At 45.1% G+C, this 20,053-nt stretch overlaps 1 protein-coding gene across 5 annotated transcripts; it reads right to left on the minus strand.

Annotated features, from left to right (window-relative positions):
• Positions 1–81: 81 nt before the first annotated feature.
• On the minus strand, positions 82–19,774 carry LOC139419118 (Rho guanine nucleotide exchange factor (GEF) 38). 5 transcript variants are annotated; one of them, XM_071169055.1, is made up of 18 exons: positions 19,656–19,774; positions 19,245–19,307; positions 18,811–18,915; positions 18,169–18,444; positions 11,362–11,552; positions 10,872–10,989; positions 10,459–10,606; positions 10,321–10,338; positions 9,223–9,422; positions 8,761–8,897; positions 8,370–8,474; positions 7,786–7,908; positions 6,309–6,503; positions 5,787–5,966; positions 5,454–5,588; positions 4,587–4,788; positions 2,452–2,777; positions 82–917 (listed from the first exon to the last, which is right to left on the minus strand). In XM_071169055.1, exons 4-18 carry the CDS (start codon positions 18,404–18,406, stop codon positions 735–737), a joined length of 2,499 nt encoding a protein of 832 aa, XP_071025156.1. In that variant the 5' UTR covers positions 18,407–18,444; positions 18,811–18,915; positions 19,245–19,307; positions 19,656–19,774; the 3' UTR covers positions 82–734. The 5 variants fall into 5 exon arrangements, with proteins under 5 accessions (XP_071025156.1, XP_071025157.1, XP_071025159.1 ...); XM_071169058.1 differs by having other exon boundaries at positions 101–917; positions 18,169–18,591; positions 18,703–18,915; positions 19,656–19,759; XM_071169056.1 differs by lacking the exon at positions 19,245–19,307 and having other exon boundaries at positions 19,656–19,676.
• Between the last annotated feature and the right edge of the window lie 279 nt (positions 19,775–20,053).

The following is a 20,053-nucleotide window of genomic DNA, read 5'->3' on the forward strand; positions in this document are numbered from 1 at the left end:
TTTTTGTGAGGATAAATCTGAAGTCTGAAAAGGACATGAGATCATCAGCGCTTGCTGATCATCAAATGAACAAGCCGTTAATTGAACAGGATCAGGCACCACTGATAAAGACTCTTTATTCATCACTGATGAGTGATCTAAAATATACACATTACATGGAGGAATTGTATAACTCTAAAATGCATGATCTCTTTCAAAATACATTTGCTTGACATATATTAGATATTAGAATAAATCATTATTTTCATTGGGACGACACACATTCACAATATAAATTCATCAACACTGCAGGTGGCAATACTAAGTGCTCAGCACAATGATAGCTCCATTCTTCGTGCAAAACGCATATATGCAATTATCTTAACAGTCATGATCTTTTGATAATTACATTGTCTGGTCAATACATTTTTTTATTTTTTTATAGACAGACAGATTACAGTAAAATCCTATCCCAAATCGACCCTATGCCTGTGGAAATTTGAGAGGATATGGTAATAAACCTGATATGCTAGCCGGCATTTCCACCATGTTGCTACGGTACAACTATCAAATGCTCTCAAATCTCCACAAGGCCATAGGACCAGTTTCCTGAACAGAGATTTGGCCTAGTCCTTGGGAGTCTCTATTAAAATTGCATTTTAGTCCAAGTTAGGCTTAATCTGTGTCTGGGAAACCTGCCTGTAGAGGCTAGGAGTCCATTTGGGACTGGGCCTTCTTAATCCCAATCTATTCCTTTATGCGTATGACATTTTGCCGAGGTAGTTGGCTGGGACGTAGCCCTTCTGTCCGTTGGCCTCGGCCAACCACCAGTCCTTGTTGCCTCCCAGGTCGCTGAACTTGAGGATCCTCACATGCTGGTTCTCCTGCATGGTCAGCTCCTGGTCGCAGCGTGCCTGGAACCCGTACACCGCATAAAACTGGAGAAACAGACAGAACATTCACCATAGAGCAGTTATTGTACCATGCATACAGTACACGGGATGCTGATGAGGGTAGGACGGCTCATAACGTCTGGAACAGAGCAAATGGAATGGAATCAAACGCCTGGAAACCATGGAAACCATGTGTTTGATGTATTTGATACCATTCCACTAATTCCGCTCCAGTCATTAGAATGAGCCGGTCCTCCCCAATTAAGGTGCCACCAGCCTGTGTGGTGTTGTGGAGAAAATGTTTGGTTCATGTTCCTCAGAATCTGACCCCAAACGAATTGGTCAAGTGCCCCAACATACAGTTATTTACTAAATTAATTTACAATTCAATCTGATGAAACTTTTAAATCCAAAAAGTGTCAAGGTATTAGTTAATTGCGACAGCACAGCATATTCCATTGGCAAAATTTGCTGTACAGTCTCTACTGTATTCAGTGTGGTATTTCCTTAATTCATCAGTCGGTGTCACTGTTAGTCCATCAAAAGAAGATACAGAGCCCCATCACCACTGTCGTCCCCAACCCAAACCCACCATCACCAATATCCATTTACAATCTATATTAACCGCCTCATATTCTGATGGAGGTCAAAAGCGTCCTCCCAGGTCGCAGCAAACCAAGACATATTAAGAACAGAGCCTGCCCAGCGGCTGCTAAAGGGACTAATGTTGAGTGACTGCGCTGGTGTCGTATAAATGTTATTCACTCCATATAATCTCTATGCGAGATGGAAGTGTGACCCTAAACCTATCAGAGCCAGACCTAACAGGCACAAACACACACCGCCCCAAGGCTTCCAACAGGCCTAACAGAGTGGGTTTTCAAATCATCTGCACTATAAACCAGCACACTTAACTTTTTTACTGCTCCGTGCAATAACCACCCTCATATTTCATACCACGACTCTGTCATACCACGGCTGTCATACCACGGCTCTGACGAGGCCTTTACAGGCATCTCTATAAGCTAGATACATTGCTTGCTTGGTTAATTCCTTTTTGTAGATTGTTATATTAGCTTGTGATCTATGTATTTCCTGTGCTTTGCTTTCAATGTAATCTTTATTGTTTGTCAATTACAATGTGGCCTGTATATCAAATAAACAATTTTGAGGTGTTGTTCAGCGAATGGAGTTCATTCTATTCTTTCTATTGAGATTGTTATGTCAACTATGTAAAGCCTACTGAAAGGCACACCTAAGCCCTCTGTTTACCCTGAGCCCTGACAACTGAACACATATTATAGACGTTTATAAATTGCCTGGCTGGGCTGATGACACAGTGGATTGCGCAGTCAGATGGAACAGAGTAAATAGGTATTTTAACATCATAGATTTAGCCTGTGGTAACTTGTGAATTAGACACTGGCTGGAATGCGGATTTAACCAATCAGCATTAGAACCACCCGTTTTATAAAGATATATAATGCTACATAGTGCACCACTTTTGACCAGAGGCTGTATAAAGAGTAGGGTCCATAAGGGTTCAGAACGACCCTTCTTTAACCTAGTGTTACCCCACCTGCTGGTTGTCTGGCTCTGTGTCCACATCCTGGTGGATGTCTGGCTCTGTGTCGCCCTGTAGGCTGGACGGGGTGGAGCATCTGTCAAGCGAGGTACTGGAGGTGTTGTAGAGGCTGAAGTTAGGTATGCTGCTCCGGCTCCGTATGCTGTTGTTCCTCCCGCTGCCCGACACAAACAGGCTGAGGTTGTCAAAGTCCTCGTCCAGCACCACGATGGGCTGCTGGGGCTCTGTGATCCCCGTACCCGTACCCTGACCTGGTCGACCCTGATCCCTGTTGGGGTTGTACTGCTTCAGGAAGGATGAGTACACGTAACCCTGGGTACCTGGGAGAGAAGGAGAACAGAGGGATGTTTGTGTCTGTCAGACATATCTGGGTCCAAGTAGTACTTGAAATCTTCCAGGTGCCATGATGAATCTGGGCTTGAGCCTGCCTGGAGTGCCAGATGGGCAGGTTTTTCACTTTAGGAACTATTCCATTGATTCACATAAAGTATTTGAAAGAAAATACTATAGGCTGCTATTCAAATCAAATGTTATTTGTCACATGCTTCGTAGACAACAGGTGTAGACCAACAGTGAAATGCTTACTTGCGGGTCAACAATGCAGAGTTAAAGATAAGGGGAAAAATAAGTCTGTGAGAGAGCTAGGTGCAGGGAGGCTCAACAGATGCACTGGTGGTTGGGTTGCATGTGAATAGGGTTCTTTGTGAGACTGGGTGTACTGTGGGTAAGTCACAGGGAGATCGGTGTCACTGTTAACGAATGAAGGATGAAAGAAAGAATTGTGTGATTGCGCGGTCTATAAACTGCCTATAATACGAAGGTTTCCTTAAACCGGGCGTATTGTTGCAATGGGAAATAGTAGTTTTGTTTACTGCATTGGTAGCATTAATATCGACCATATAATAAACAGCTTCTTATGAAGACACTAGTAGTCCCAGTGGATGAAACAAATCTGTGAAGTAGTTTCAGAATGCAGTCGGTACCGAGAAACACACACACACACACACACACACACACACACACACACACACACACACACACACACACACACACACACACACACACACACACACAAACCTTTCTACAACTCCTTGCAAAAACTTGGCTGATTTGAGCCTTGTTATTCTGGAGTACAGAGAAGCGCGGCAGGCTGCTCCTTTCTCCTCCTCAGCCTGTGTTTCTCAATGCCCCCAGGGAGAGGCTTTGTACTCTAAGTAACTCTGCTTACAGCGAAAGGCGGCTCGCCGCAAACAACTGGCAGGCACTCAGTGCTAGATGACGCGCGGTGCGGAAAATACATGGTAACAAACTCTTTGAGTTGGCCTTGTTGTGAGGCAGCAACTCTCTAGAGAGTGAGAGAGACAGAGAGAGTCGGTGAGGTTAGTTTGTTCCAAGTATCACCGTGACATCACAGTCAGAGGCCTCTGGGAATTTCCCCAGCAGGCTGGCTGACTTGTCAGCTGTGGTAGGTTAGTAATCAGGAAGTGAGATGTGTATCTATCTACAAAACACGCCACAGGACAGAAGAGCTAGGAGTTTAGTTCCACAGTAGTGAGGGGGGATGTTTGTCTAGAGTTAGGTCATGTAGACCTGTAGGATGATGTACTACAGTACCCATAATGCAAAAGACACCTGTACAACGGACATAAACTGAGAGCATTATGTCTACATTACATCGACCTTAACGGTTGTAGTAGTGAATGAAACATCCTCTATTTGGGCGGTCTATCACTGCTAGTTTAGATAAAAGTGCAATTACAATTTTCTCATACAGAACAAACATTAGGGCTGCGACAATATCTGTAATATATTTGCTCCATGGCGTAAATGAAAACACTTTGTGCATCAAACTATTTGGTCCTTTTAAAAACCCGCTGTATGTCAAATAAATAAATGTGACTGGATGACAACATAATGTTTGTTTCCAACATTAGAGCTGATTTCTAAAGAAGTTCCATCCGCTTTCTGTTTTGTTTCCTTGCCACAATAGTAACGAGTATCACCACACTGGTATCGTCCGGCCCTAACAAGAATGGCACACATCCAATAACTAAGCCACTGTAGCAACATGAGACAGGATGATCCACCAGCGTCACATCACATAATCCAACCTATAATAATGAACTTACTGCCCGTGTCAACCAGCCAGCGGCCCCGGCTCCCCAGGGGATCTGTGTCCTCCAGCAGGCCCACCAGCTCCCCCTCCAGCAGGCTGACATCCTGCTCCTGACACCCGTTACAGTTCCTCTTCAGCTGGAACAGCCTGTCAGCTGGATACTCGTCCAGCAGCCTGGCCCTGTTGCCCTCTGTCTGACGCTGGATCTCTGGGACCTGTGGAGGGGGAGAAAGGAGTTAGGGTGATATGAGCCGAGTCATCAGTGTCCCAATGGGGGAGTGGGGGAATGATCGCTAACGAGCCCCCTTGGGTTGTTGGGGGTGGGTGGTGATGGGTCTCAGGAGGGGAAGGTGGTTCGAAACCGATCCAAAGGAGTCTTGCGCTGTTCAGATACAAGCACATGTAAGCGTACGCACACACGTACACACAAACACACAGTTTGTCTTGGGGGAGTAATAACTGGAGTAGCGCTGGGGTTGCCAAGCGCTCTATTTAATCCCAACCCAGAGAGCTCGGCAGAGTCTGGTGGCTCCGATAACTTCTCCAACATTGTTCTTTAATTTACTTTTAATTGGTTCAATTAAACAAATAAGGGAGCCAATCCTGGAATAGGTGGTGAGGCTGTGGGGTAATGCTGCTTTTACCTAGAGCCTTCTGGCATTACCGCAGATAGCTGGCTCAGTGAGGATGCTCCAAGATGTGTTTGTGCTGTCTTACCAACTCCTAATGTCATTGGCATGAAAACAGCTATACAGCACAAACACATCTGGGACCAGGCTAGCCTTTAATTACCTTAGCTTATCACATACTGTAGTAATAATGGGGGATACATTGAGGCAAGTCCTTCCAGCTTTCAACCATGTTTTCTTCCCAAACTTACAGCTAAAATTTTCTTTGTTTTCTCGAAGCTGACTTTGCGTTCTATTAGAGTCTGTGCGTTGTCCTTGACGACAGTCAGGTTGTTGAGCTCTTCCATGATGCTGCTTTGGACTTCACTGATGTTGGACAAAGGAGCCTGGACAAATCAAACATTTAATCATACTTTATCATACTTCAATGTGTGGTATTTTGCATCAACTCACAACACACCACAAATCCTTTCCCTTTCATACTGCAAAATATATTGCTGTTCAATAAAAGTCGCCCCTCTATTTCACCACACAAAACCCCACTCCATCCCTCAATCTCCCTTACTCCCCCTTCCCGTCCTCACCGGTAGTTGCTGTATGGAGGGTGCGTGGTGGCAGGCCGTGTCCATCAGGCCTTTCAGCAGGGTCACCAGGCAGAGGACACAGTTGGACAAAATAGTATGGGCGGCCATGTTGAATCTCTGCAGCTCCTCCACCAGCTGAGCATTGAGGGCTGCGTAGTCCCGCCGCGCAGCAACCTGGCCCTGTAGAAACAAACAGATTTAAACATTTTAGCAAAGACCTTTATAGCATTCTGAAATTGGCATATTTATTTAACATTTATGATTGTATTTATGTTAACAGATAAAATAATTCCGTTTTTAATGAGAACTGTTATAATGCTGAAAGACCAATACACTAAACTTTCAATAGCAAAATTACTAATATTGTCGCTAAAATTATATAATCCCTATAATCCCTACAAATGCCATAATCCTTACAAAATGAGCTTCAATATAACATTTAGGTATGTTCATACTAAGAGGTTAACGGAAATTGTTGCTAGGTAACATGATTGCTGCAAACGGAATCCTTGTTGAACTCACCTGGTCCTCGGATACAGGTGATGGAGAGGAGGAAGAAGAAGAGGCAGAAGACGTGGAGGAGGAGGGAGAGCGCTCCAGGCGGCTGCAGTAGTCCAATAGTTTGTCGTAGCGTTTCTGGATGAGTTTCTGCGGGGCAGCGAACATGCCTTGGAGAGAGGAGAGGGGTGCCAGGACCAGATGTGCCATCCTCTCTTTCTGAAGGGATCATATAGGGAAGCAATGATGGATAATGAGTGTTTTTCAATACATTACATGAATCTTGCCCTGGAGACAGCTCTGCAGAGGGGTCACTAGCTGACACAGCCACAAAGTCATAAAATCTGATTTGAAACCTAACCTTAACTACACTGCAAACCCTAATGCCTAACCCTAACCTTGAAGACCAAAAAGCTATTTATTTTTTTCATACATTTTTACATTATAGCCAATTTTGACTTTGCAGCCGACCAACCTAGCGGACATCGTTCAGGTCTGCCTCCAGGGCAAGATTCATGACAATAAACATCAACCTGCGTTTTTGGTGTGAGATCACACAAACATACAGGGAATTGAAATACTGTAGGGCATTTATTTAGCATAGATTACAAAATAGAGGCCCTTGTCTCATTATATATGATTGTGGCTGTGGGAATCAATCAAATGAGGACCGAAATGGCCTACAAATTGGTCTGTCGCAAACAGTTCTGCCATCTGCACTTTAGTTTGTATAATCTCCTCTGAAAACATCTTGCCTTGCACAATTCGAATAATGATGTGCCTATTTCGAATAGTAACAAAAGGCATCTTAATGAAACTCGTTGATACAAAAGAGCACCCTTATTCTCCACCCAGAGGGCAGGTGCGTTGCAGTTTCAGAGGCTAGTTGCTGTATGAGCTGTACTGAGCTATTAGCGCTGTTAGCTATTAGCGCTCATTAAAGTCTCTGTGGGCCCTCGAGTGGCTCCTCATCCTTCACTGAGAGCACCAAGTAACACAAAGAACTCTATTCAAAAGGCTCGTTATCTCGGAATGAGCAACAGAGCTATCCCCACAGAAAGGAGGGCAGGCGGCAGAAGAGAGAGATGGGGGGGAGACATTAAGCGGGAGAGAGAGACAGAGGAGTGTGAGGATAGTGCAGTTTTAGAGGGGTAGAGGGAGAGATTAAATGTTTCACCAGGCGGGAGTGGAAGCCGAAAGGTTGACTGACAGATCACTCACTCACTCTGACGGAGGAGTGGAGAGAGAGAGAGGGAGCCGTGTAAGCGCAGGAGGGCACAGCTAGGGCAAGCAGGCCCCACAAGTGAACAGCGTCCATGGAAGAAAGGATAGACAGGTTGACAAGCAGGAGAGAGAAGAGAGGAGAAGAGCCTGAGAGAGATGGAAGACGGAAGAAAGGAACAAATAGTTAAGTTGTCAAAAAAGAACACACAGCTCCTCGACAGGAAATAGTTTGTATTTACTGTGAGAATAGGGTATCCAAATGTAGAGTCAAACTTACAAAGTGCTTGTATGGGTTGTTGCCATTCTTCAGGTGCTGAGTACTGTTTGTGTCTATTTTGTCTGGATCCTTCATGATGTCCTCCAGGTCTGCAGCATTCTGGACCGCGACACCTACCATCTCCTACACAACATGTAAAAGACACAGTCAATATTGCTTTCCATGGGTATTACTCCGGTATGTCAATATTATTCACTGGAACATTGAGATTGTCTACACCACCTTATTTGTTCTAAATATTAGGACATTTTCAATCCATCCATCCATCCATCAATCAATCCATCAATCCATCTATCCATCTATCAATTTATCAATCCATCAATCCATCAATCCATCTTTCCATCTATCCATTCATCAATTTATCAATCCATCAATCCATCAATCCATCAATCCATCAATCAATCCATCTTTCCATCTATCCATCCATCAATTTATCAATCCATCAATCCATCAATCAATCAATCCATCCATCCATCCATCAATCCATCCATCCATCCATCCATCCATCCATCCATCCATCCATCCATCAAGCCATTCATCCATCCATCAAGCCATACATCCATCAATGGCTGGTACATGATTACCTGTATTTGTATCAGGTAACAATGGACGTTCTTGACTAGTTGTCTCACTGCTTTCTCCAGACTCCTGAACAGCTTCTCCTCCTTGTCGAACACCTCATCTCTCACCTAGAGAAGAGGGAGGGAGAGAGAGAGAGAGAGAGAGACAGAGAGAGAGAGAGAGGGAAGGAGGTTACTCAGTGGTTCAGATAATATTGACCTTTCCAGCTCCTTAGACTAGTATTTACTTTTTAACGAAGGCAGCTTGTTTTATTGATAACCTCAAGACAAAAATAGGTTTTACACAAATGTCCCCAAATTGTGGTTATGTCATTAACACATTAAGTGTATTTACTCACATTCATATTGTAGAAGTTAGTGTAGAGTGGGAGAGGTGTAGCAGCTAGTTATTTACCTGTGGCTCCACACCTGTGAGGATCTTGAGGTATCCTGTGAGCCTGTCAGACTTCTTCCTGATAGAGTGGATGCTGAACTTGTTCAGTTTACCCATGAGTGTCCCCCCATCCTCCTCTGTCCTCTTGTACTTCATCACTACAGTATGACAGAGAATCATATGTAAAGGACAAGACCAAGTTCGGGGAGACACACTGTACAATTAGGAATTAGAATACTAACGTTAAAAATAACTTAATTGGATCTCTATAGTTGAAGCACTGTAGGGGTCCTGACATTTAGTAATGGGATGCATAGCATGGTAATAACTGCCATGCAGTATAATACTTTAACTGCTTCCAATCTTAACTACAATGTTCTGTGTTCTATAAAATGTTCAATGTAACAAGGATTTATCTCAGTTTCACCACACATTTCATCACACATTTCTCCATCTCAGACTATCGCATATTTAGAGCTGTACCGATGTCCTTTCTCCTCTTGAACTCGTTGATGTTGACGTTGATGATCTTGGCGGCGGTCAGAGCCTCCTGGAGGGGCCTGTTGTCAGGGTGGTCGCTGGGCGTGGCCTGCCACAGCTCCCCGAGCAGCAGAGGGTACTTCATGACCCGCTGGACCGGCTTGATGAGCAGAGAACCCATGTCCAGCAGGTTGGGTTTCCCCCTGAAGACAACCACACAGCTTGATGTTAATAATAATGTGACGACACTAGAGGCAAAATCTTTCGATTTTCAACAGAAATTGCAGCGGAAAATGGAAAAAAATCCCAGCAGATTTGTTTGGGTTACACATTATTACACAGTTAATAACACATGCTAGAACAGTTAACATGTTAGAGCATGGCACTTGTAACGTCAGGATTGTGAGTTCGATTCTCGGGGCCACCCAGGCATTAAATGTATGCATCCAATGACTAAGTGACTTTGGATAAAAGCGTCTACTAAATGGCATATATTATTATTACGATTACACTGACAATAACACAGGATGATACAGTTAGTTACACATAATTAGTCTGTCAATTACATTATACATGTAATAACATTACACTGACAATAACACAGCATGATACAGTTAGTTACACATAATTAGTCTGTCAATTACATTATACATGTAATAACATTACACTGACAATAACACAGGATGATACAGTTAGTTACACATAATTAGTCTGTCAATTACATTATACATGTAATAACATTACACTGACAATAACACAGGATGATACAGTTAGTTACACATAATTAGTCTGTCAATTACATTATACATGTAATAACATTACACTGACAATAACACAGCATGATACAGTTAGTTACACATAATTAGTCTGTCAATTACATTATACATGTAATAACATTACACTGACAATAACACAGGATGATACAGTTAGTTACACATAATTAGTCTGTCAATTACATTATACATGTAATAACATTGTTATACTTAATACTCATTTAAACCACTGAAAATCAATATGGGTAGGAGGTACATTTTCATATTATAGTGTCAATTATTCAAAAATATTCTTACAGGAAAGATGATAAAAATCTGGTGTACTTACTCTTGGTCGTATATCCGCCTGCAACGAGACACAAAGTCATTGGTTTAATAAAAGTAGTTATGGCCAACAGTATAAATGCCTCTTTGGGAGGAAATGCTTAGTTGATGAATGAGGGGGAAGTATCAAGCAGCGACTCACTTCAGTGATAACACACAGGTGATGAAATGTTGCTTGATTCCTTCCTCTTTCTCATAGGACTTGAGTAAAGAGTTGGCATCGTCGTGGTGATAGCAGTAGATTTTATAGACGTCCTCCAGTGCTGCTTTGGCCTGAATGAACACTTCCCCTACGGTGGGAAAACAAAACGTGATACATTTGAATTAACCAGTATTAAATCAGTCAACCTGAGGTCAAAACAAGGGTCAGGTTCATTAGGTCACTCAATGGAAAAAGTTTTTTTTAAGTTTTGAAAACGAGAATTTGCCTTTCTTACTGGACCAGGTAAGTCCAGGTAGTCCCCTCCCTGTTTCAATCCATTTAATTCACTAAGTTTCCCTGATGAACACACGACTAAGGTGACTGAGGTTAAACAGAGGTCAGAGGTCACCTACCTATGACTAGTGCCTCAGGGTCTGGCTCAGCTGTGGCCTCCTGCAGCCGGTGGAGCAGCGCGGCCGACACCTCACACACTGTCTCCATGTTAGTAAACAGACGATCCACGTCCACCACCTGGAGACACACACAGAGAGAGACCTTTAAGACACATAGCCAGACATCAATATACTTCAACGTTCTGGAACAACCCTATAGCCTATGTTAGCCTGGCAAGATCTCCCCCAAGTGTAGATATCCCTATTAGGGCAGTGGCTATCTTGGGTAGAGCACACGCCTGATATTCGCTACACTGGTGTCAGAAGTGGGCTGTGTGCAGTTCAAACACCATGCATCGTCTTTTGAAAATCACTCCATAAACCAACTCTGCCTGAATAACGAACAATACAACATTCACTACCAAGCAAGGTAACACAAGGTAACCACCCCTCTGTATCTCTGTAAGCAGATGATATCACCCACTGAGTACTCTGTCTGCTTCCTCGTTACCTGTCTGTCTCTGAGGGGCTTGACCACCTCTCTGATGCAGAGCTCCAGGTCGGTGAGGAAGTCCCTCTCCGTCTGCACCAGCTCCTGGATGACCTTTGACCTGCGGCTCATCTTCCTCAGGCGGACCTCCGCGGGGTCGAGGGCCGGGGAGGCCAGGATCGACGACAATGGGGACAGGGGCGCCATTTTCTCTTAAGACAGGCACAGGGATAAGTTTAGGATGTGTGTTGGATGGCAAGGTTTTCTTCTATGCAGAATATACCCACTGGGCACAGAAGTCAATTGAATGTCTAGTCTATGTTGCTTCAATGTAGTTTCAATGAAATGACGTGGAAACAACGTTGATTCAACCAATGTGTGCAAATTGGATAGTCTCTGTCTGAGCAGATATTGTACAAAATATGACATAACACAATAACATGTTGAGATATGACATGATCATTGACACAATAAACGCGTTAACTACACATCATATATCTACACATCAATTAAAATGTGAGATCTGTTTAAAAAGGGGCCGTATCAAAAGATCTACAGTAAAGAGAGAGCACACATGTACAAGAGCCCTCTGCATGAAGTTGTATTTACATACATGGGCATGGTATGCAATGCATGAGAAAACATCCATCTCTCCCAACACCGTCGCCTGACTTCAACCCTCCCAACCCTCTGCCAGTGTTTCACGCTGATCTAATTGTTTTGACTGAACACCGACCAGCCCCCATTAGCATGCCTGTCAGGTTCCTCTCCTCTTTTTTCATTCCTTCTCTTTTCTCTCTTTTTTTATCGCCCTGCTCCCCCTAATCAGTCCCTAGCTGGCAGTGCTTTGCATGGCGGGTGAGGAGAGAGAGAGAGAGAGAGAGAGAGAGAGAGAGAGAGAGAGAGAGAGAGAGAGAGAGAGAGAGAGAGAGAGAGAGAGAGAGAGAGAGAGAGAGAGAGAGAGTGTGTTTGTGTGTGTGTGTGTGTGTGTGTGTGTGTGTGTGTGTGTGTGTGTGTGTGTGTGTGTGTGTGTGTGTGTGAAGAGGAGTGAAGCGTGTGTTCAGGGAAGGGAGATGTTTCCTTTCCGGGTCTGCTGCCTAATCGACCTCAACACACCACTTCCCCCTCTCCGGGAGAGAGAGAGAGGGAGGGAGAGAGATTGAGAGGGAGATTAAGAGAGATAGAGAGGGAGGGCGAGAGATTGAGAGGGAGGGAGGGAGGGAGGGAGGGAGGGAGGGAGGGAGGGAGATTGAGAGGGAGGGAGGGAGGGAGAGAGAGGAAGAGAAAAAGAGGGGAGAGAGAGAGGAAAAGAGAGAGTGTGTGGAAAGAGAGAGAGAGAAGAGAGATGGAGAGATAGAGAGAGAGAGAGAGTGACAGAGAGAGAGCGACAGAGAGAGAGCGACAGAGAAAGAGACAGAGTGGAAGGAAGAAGAGAGAGCTGTGTCAGGTTACTGAACTAATTGCCTCGCTGATGTAATGCCACGGCGTGTGCAGGCATTCCATCTGCTCCAGCTGGGGGGGATGCACCTGACACACACACACGCGCACACACACACACTCCATCCCGCTACACAAACCAACTCCACCCCCAGCACACATCAAGACAGTCAACAAAAATCTGACGCACAAACACCCACACACCACACCACACTCATACATGCATATGCGCACACATTACACACCCAGCACCCTCACAACACACCCCTCCCACCTCTTCCCCACTTCTCAGTCTCACACTCCTACCAGTGCATTCATGTCAACACAACCCTGGCATTAACTTGTATACATGCAGTACTAAAACGGAACATTCAAAAGCTTTGACATTGGAGAGCTATTTGACCATTTTTCACAGAGAGGTGGAATGAGGATATGATGGTGTCATGTCCTTGGAAGGGCAGGAGAAAAGACAAATGCCATGTCAAGCCCTCTAAAGCTGCAAAAAGCTAAATCGATACCTTCACCCCTCCTGGCTATCAGGTTTCAATGGCCCCTCCTAAAAAATATAATACTTTATAATTCTCCCTAAAAGAATGGTGGTCAATTACTATATTTTGGGGAGGCAGGTAGCCTAGTGGTTAGAGTGTTGGGCCAGTAACCGAAAGGCTGCTAGATCGAATCCCCGAGCTGACAGGGTAAAAATATGTTTTTCTGCCACTGAATAAGGCAGTTAACCCACTGTTCATAGGCTGTCATTGTAAATAAGAATTTGTTCTTAAATGACTTGCCTAATTAAATAAAGGTTCAATAATGTAAAATTAAAATTGTTGTTGCAATTAAAATGATTTGACATCACGTAAAAGAGAAGCATGTTAATGAATTAAAATAAAGTGTTAAAATTTAAATAAATGTGAATAAGACATATGTCACATTACAACATGACATGAAATACAGTATAATGGCTATTCAAGAGACTCTGCTGCAAGTGAAAAGAAAGTGCAGATTTAGTGGCAGGGCTGAGTACCTTCTAGCCTAGCTCCCTGCCTGGGTAAGACCTGAGACCTTTTAGCCTAGCTCCCTGCCTGGGTAAGACCTGAGACCTTCTAGCCTAGCTCCCTGCCTGGGTAAGACCTGAGACCTTCTAGCCTAGCTCCCTGCCTGGGTAAGACCTGGGACCTTCTAGCCTAGCTCCCTGCCTGGGTAAGACCTGAGACCTTCTAGCCTAGCTCCCTGCCTGGGTAAGACCTGAGACCTTCTAGCCTAGCTCCCTGCCTGGGTAAGACCTGGGACCTTCTAGCCTAGCTCCCTGCCTGGGTAAGACCTGAGACCTTCTAGCCTAGCTCCCTGCCTGGGTAAGACCTGAGACATTCTAGCATAGCTCCCTGCCTGGGTAAGACCTGAGACCTTCTAGCCTAGCTCCCTGCCTGGGTAAGACCTGAGACCTTCTAGCCTAGCGCCCTGCCTGGGTAAGACCTGAGACCTTCTAGCCTAGCTCCCTGCCTGGGTAAGACCTGAGACCTTCTAGCCTAGCTCCCTGCCTGGGTAAGACCTGAGACCTTCTAGCCTAGCTCCCTGCCTGGGTAAGACCTGGGACCTTCTAGCCTAGCTCCCTGCCTGGGTAAGACCTGAGACCTTCTAGCCTAGCTCCCTGCCTGGGTAAGACCTGAGACCTTCTAGCCTAGCTCCCTGCCTGGATAAGACCTGAGACCTTTTAGCCTAGCTCCCTGCCTGGGTAAGACCTGAGACCTTCTAGCCTAGCTCCCTGCCTGGGTAAGACCTGGGACCTTCTAGCCTAGCTCCCTGCCTGGGTAAGACCTGAGACCTTCTAGCCTAGCTCCCTGCCTGGGTAAGACCTGAGACCTTCTAGCCTAGCTCCCTGCCTGGGTAAGACCTGAGACCTTCTAGCCTAGCTCCCTGCCTGGATAAGACCTGAGACCTTTTAGCCTAGCTCCCTGCCTGGGTAAGACCTGAGACCTTCTAGCCTAGCTCCCTGCCTGGGTAAGACCTGGGACCTTCTAGCCTAGCTCCCTGCCTGGGTAAGACCTGAGACCTTCTAGCCTAGCTCCCTGCCTGGGTAAGACCTGAGACCTTCTAGCCTAGCTCCCTGCCTGGGTAAGACCTGAGACCTTCTAGCCTAGCGCCCTGCCTGGGTAAGACCTGAGACCTTCTAGCCTAGCTCCCTGCCTGGGTAAGACCTGAGACCTTCTAGCCTAGCTCCCTGCCTGGGTAAGACCTGAGACCTTCTAGCCTAGCTTCCTGCCTGGGTAAGACCTGAGACCTTCTAGCCTAGCTCCCTGCCTGGGTAAGACCAGAGACCTTCTAGCCTAGCTCCCTGCCTGGGTAAGACCTGAGACCTTCTAGCCTAGCTCCCTGCCTGGGTAAGACCTGAGTTATTGAAATAAAACAGGTCCACAAAAGAGGACCAGCATGTTGTTAAATTCAGCACTTCTATCACAATATAGTCATATCATGGATCAGTGTTTAATAGAGCCATAATGTAATAGTCTATGTCGTCCCATTAGCCACCATTATGCTACTGTATTATGCTGGTGTGGTTGCAGGCGCAGCAGTTCCCATGAAAGAGGACACGCCAGCCTTTTCACCAGGCTTGGCTATTGAAAAGGATCTAACGTACGGAAGGCTTTGGAACACAGGGACCCTGACGGATCACGTATCGCCACGAGGAAAAATGACACGTTAGATGCCCCCGGTCACCCCCCTGCAGAATACAATGGGATTGAGAATGTCATTGAAGAAAGGACTGAGTTCAAGTCCATTAGGGGAATAGAGGTAGAGCCTCATAGGAAGGGCAAAAGGGCCAATGCTAACGGCTGAAGCAGTTATTAAACCACTGGCTTTGGGTTTAGCTGCGGTTTGTATAGGATACCTCACTGAGTTGTGCTTGGCTCCAGTCATCTCTCCTAATGGCCCACAGGTGAGAGCTGGGCCTGAGGACAGTAGCTAGGTTGATAGGGGGTCTTTGTACCCCGTAGTACAGACACACTATCTGATGCAATAACAAGACACAAAAGGCCCTTGTTGAGGCCAATTCACACACACACACACACATGCACGTACGCACACACACACACACACAACACACACACACAAAGACACACACACACGTGTCATGCATACCAATTGACCAGTTTGTCTTATGAATATTTAGATACTTAGTAGTGGATGACTGTTCACAGCTTTCAATAACTCACTATAAACTGAGGAGGTGAATTACTGTATGACACCAGCCAGTGAGCAATATCATATCAGGGTGGTAACGCTTTGTGACTGACCATAACTTCTGGTTGCTATGGACCTTGAGGCCAGGCTTGATCAACCTGTTTCACAGCAGACAGAATGATAGAGGAGAACTCAGTGTTCAGGAACAACTCGCACACTTCCCCATGTGACGCCACCATTATGTCAATATTTGCAATGTACCTGTACACTTATACTCAAGGCAGCTTGTTTAGCGTGATGGAGAAACCCTTTAAAGTGGGCGGTGGCGGTGACGATCAGTTTACTGAAAACAATCAGCTGTTTGAGAACTGAGTTGTGACGCTTGTCCTTGGGCACAAGTCAAGAAAACAGAAAGGGGTGATAGGCAACGAGTGCCTGTGTTTCAGGTAAACAGTGGATGTGCTGACAGGACAAGGAGTGTCCTACATCCCACTCTGTTCACTACTTTTGACCAGATCCCTACGGGCGCTGGATCCCATAGGATGTGTCAGTGTTTCAGGTCAACAGTAGTCCACTATAGAGTGAATAGGATGTGTCGGTGTTTCAGGTGAGAGGTTGAGAAGCTGAGAGGTTAAGTGTGTCCTATTCAGCACGTCATTATAATTCAAAAGAGTTTCAATGGCTCTTTAGATGGTTAGATGGGAAATTGACTGTATTGTTTAATTGAGTAAACTAATGCCCCTAATTGACATTAGCAGGAATGTGGGTGACCATTGTTCCCTTGTTGAGGAAACCTACAGAACTAGTGGCACAAGAATCTCTACATAGTTAACCTCTTATTTTCTGTAAGGAAGCCAGTGACTACTTGGCTGGTTGGCATTTATTAGGATGACTCATGTACTGGAGGCAGCTCTGCAGGGTAATCATTAGCTGGCACAGCCACAAAGTTGTAAAATCGTATTTTAAACCTACCCCTAACCACATTGCTAACGTTTAGATTAACCCTAACCTTATAATATTTTTTTTTAAATGTCAAGAATTTTTACAATATATAGTCAATTTTGCAGCCCTGCCTCCAGGACAAGATTCATCCCAATAAACGTCAACCTGCGCCTGAAGGTCTACATTCCAAGTGCGTGACAACACCTGATGTAATGTAGTAGAGGAAGGACAGGTGAGGTGAGTTTTTGCTGATGAGACACACTGACTGTCTGGGAAAAGTGAGAGAGGCTAAAAGGACACTGCTTACCTGCAAAATGACAAAATGACAAACGAAAAAAGAACCATGACCTTAACCCTGACCTTAACCCTGACCTTAACCCTGACCTTAACCTAATTTGAACCAATTCTGAAATGAAATATTGGTTTGCAGGTCAGGAGTGTATCTAGCTATGTCAGCCATTATGACGACCAGTAACGATACTTTAGTTCAATTTTGAGCCCAGATTGTGTTAAAATAAAAACAATCTTATGATAAATGTGTAAGAATTTGACTTTAGAGAACGTCAAGTCTGACCATGTCGTGACAGCCACCTTGACATTGTTCAGGCTGTAGTAGCACAGTAGTAACACTGGTGTTGACACGTGTCTATATATCTGGATGTTCACACTTCCCCTTTAAAGTCCTAGAGACAACACACTGGTTTAATAATTAAATGCTTCAGTCAGTGATAGAAGCCCTGTTGTCGTTCACTCATACTAGGTTTACTTATCTGGTTTAATACTGGGCCTGTAGCTACAGCATAGCCACTCCTCCATGCTGTAAGGCTACTGTGGCTCGGTTGGAGCACGGTTTGCATATGTGACCTCATCCCTGCGGGAATAGCTTGGTGCTCCCTCAGTCACATAACAACACAACAGATGCTCGGCAGAAGCATCCATAGCTACAGTGCCCTTCGTCTATCTGGCTTTCACCCTCGAGTCACACGTGTTCCTCTGGAATCTATGGCGCTACGGTTGATTTGCTGAACGCCTATAAATGCTTCCCTGTTGAAAGTCAACAGACATGCTGTTGACGTCTTACTGATAGTCTATTGGTAGTTTGTTGAGTATCCATCTACAGATGGAATATCCAAGTGTCACCTTTTCTTTTACAAAGCACTTAGGAGGAGAACTTTCTATCGTCCAAGTCAACAGGAAGCTATGAGATGTTAAAACCTGAGCTATAGCTAACCTAGTTTCCATAGTTATGACCTCAGGGGATCCAATTACCTTTAAGTTTGGCACTGTACTCCGTTTTGTCCGACTGACTCCTCCGCACCAGGGTCCCAAGGTTGATGTCACCTTTAATGTCGGCGGCGGTGTCATCGTTGGCCACCACGATGGTGTCCGTCTTCCTCCTCTCCAAGTGCATGTAGCGCAGGAAGTTAGGCCTGGTTCTCCTCTTGACCACTTTCTCTTTTTCCTTCTCTTTCTCACTGCAGTTGTTGGCCTCCTTGTTGGGATCCATTTTGACCAAGAAGCCCTCTTCTTCTCCCCCCGTGCTCTCTGTCCAGCCAGGGAGAAAGAGAGAGGGAGAGAGGGACGGAGGAAGAGAGAGCCTGAGAAGTGCAACTGGTGTACTGTAGTGCACTACTGCCAACGCCACACAGGTACTGTGGCCCCTCCCTCTCCCAGGCACCTGCCCTGCCATACCTGTCACAGGAGAGCTCTGTGGCCCCTCCCTCTCCCAGGCACCTGCCTTGCCGTACCTGTCACAGGAGTGCTCTGCGGCCCCTCCCCCTCCCAGGCTCCTGCCTGCCATACCTGTCACAGGAGAGCTCTATGGCCCCTCCCCCTCCCAGGCTCCTGCCTGCCATACCTGTCATAGGAGAGCTCTGTGGCCCCTCCCCCCCAGGCTCCTGCCTGACATACCTGTCACAGGAGAGCTCTGTGGTCATGCCCCCTCCACTGCTGTACTTCATGGCCCTGCACCCTCCACTGCTGTGCAATGCAACGTCCCTGGGAACACCTGCATCTCTAGAGAGACATAGAGGGATAAGAAGGGAGCAGTGGAGGAGAGAGGGACTATGACCACTGCACTAACAAATGTACTATTTTGGTTTTACTAAAGAGAAGGGTCTCAAGGGACAACATGCAAAGCAAAACAAAGCATGGAAAACTCTAGGTTTTACATTGGTTACAGTATGCGTCAAGACAACTAGCCAGCATTTCTACATTTTATTTGTAATGTAAATGATGGTTATTGTTTTTTCCCATTTGAAGAACCTGGAGGTCTATATCTAAAGGTGTTTACTATTCAGAATACACACAACAAAAATACATCAAATATATAACCAATAGATAACCTTTATTTCTGAGAGCTCAAGGAATCCCACATCCATGTTCATGAGATCATTATTTCCCACCAACTGTAAAATGAGATGCATGAATTCAACAAGTGGGTCGCTGTGGGAAAAAAGTCTGTTCAAATGTCAATTTAGTGATTCATTGCAGCAGATGCTGCACTTTAGGCAGATTAATATTGAAGGATAAAAACAGAATGCACGGAATCCACATGTTCACAAACATACAGCATATTCTTCATAATAGAGAAATGTTGACGATAACGCTTATCTGGGTCCAGGAGGGCTACAAGCTATAACTAGGGCCCAGAGTTTTCCTGGTTAGGTCACTTGGTCAGGGAAAATAACCCTGGTCCTAATCATACTATATATTAACAATGATGAAAAGGTGGTTGGAAAAAGTTACTTGCTTACCTTTGTAGGTCAAATCTCTTCAGAACGACAGCAAAGTAAATAGGGGATTAAAACGAGAGCACAGAGCACCAGGTCAAAGTGCACGGTGAGCAGGGTTTTAAAGTGTGTATACTCATCTGCGTACAGCATTTGACCTGTGTTGACCCTTCCTAATCGGCTGGGCTAGCCAATACGTTAGCTTATGTAGTTAAGACAAGCTACAGTAAACATTGAAAGCGATCAACAGTCATGAAGCACTGACTGCACTTGAGAGAAAGAGAGAGGGGCATAATAGTGTAGTTTAAACATCATGTACTCTATACAGTATGTCCAATAAATGAATGGGCCAATCTGAAAAACACATTTTATTGAACCTACAAATGATTTGATCACAGTAACACCATAATACACACAGTTCT

This window comes from Oncorhynchus clarkii, chromosome 10 (genome assembly GCF_045791955.1).
Source record: "Oncorhynchus clarkii lewisi isolate Uvic-CL-2024 chromosome 10, UVic_Ocla_1.0, whole genome shotgun sequence".
NCBI lineage: Eukaryota > Metazoa > Chordata > Actinopteri > Salmoniformes > Salmonidae > Oncorhynchus > Oncorhynchus clarkii.

Excerpts from the sequence above, each read along its gene's own strand:
- LOC139419118 (XM_071169054.1), bottom strand. The coding sequence starts at position 18,700 with ATGGCAGGCAGGAGCCTGGGAGGGGGAGGGGCCGCAGAGCACTCCTGT. Across the intron at positions 8,898-9,222 it reads CAAGAGGAGAAAGGACATCG|TGATGAAGTACAAGAGGACA; the intron begins GTACAGCTCTAA and ends GTCATACTGTAG. Across the intron at positions 2,778-4,586 it reads CTGGCTGGTTGACACGGGCA|GTACCCAGGGTTACGTGTAC; the intron begins GTAAGTTCATTA and ends CTTCTCTCCCAG.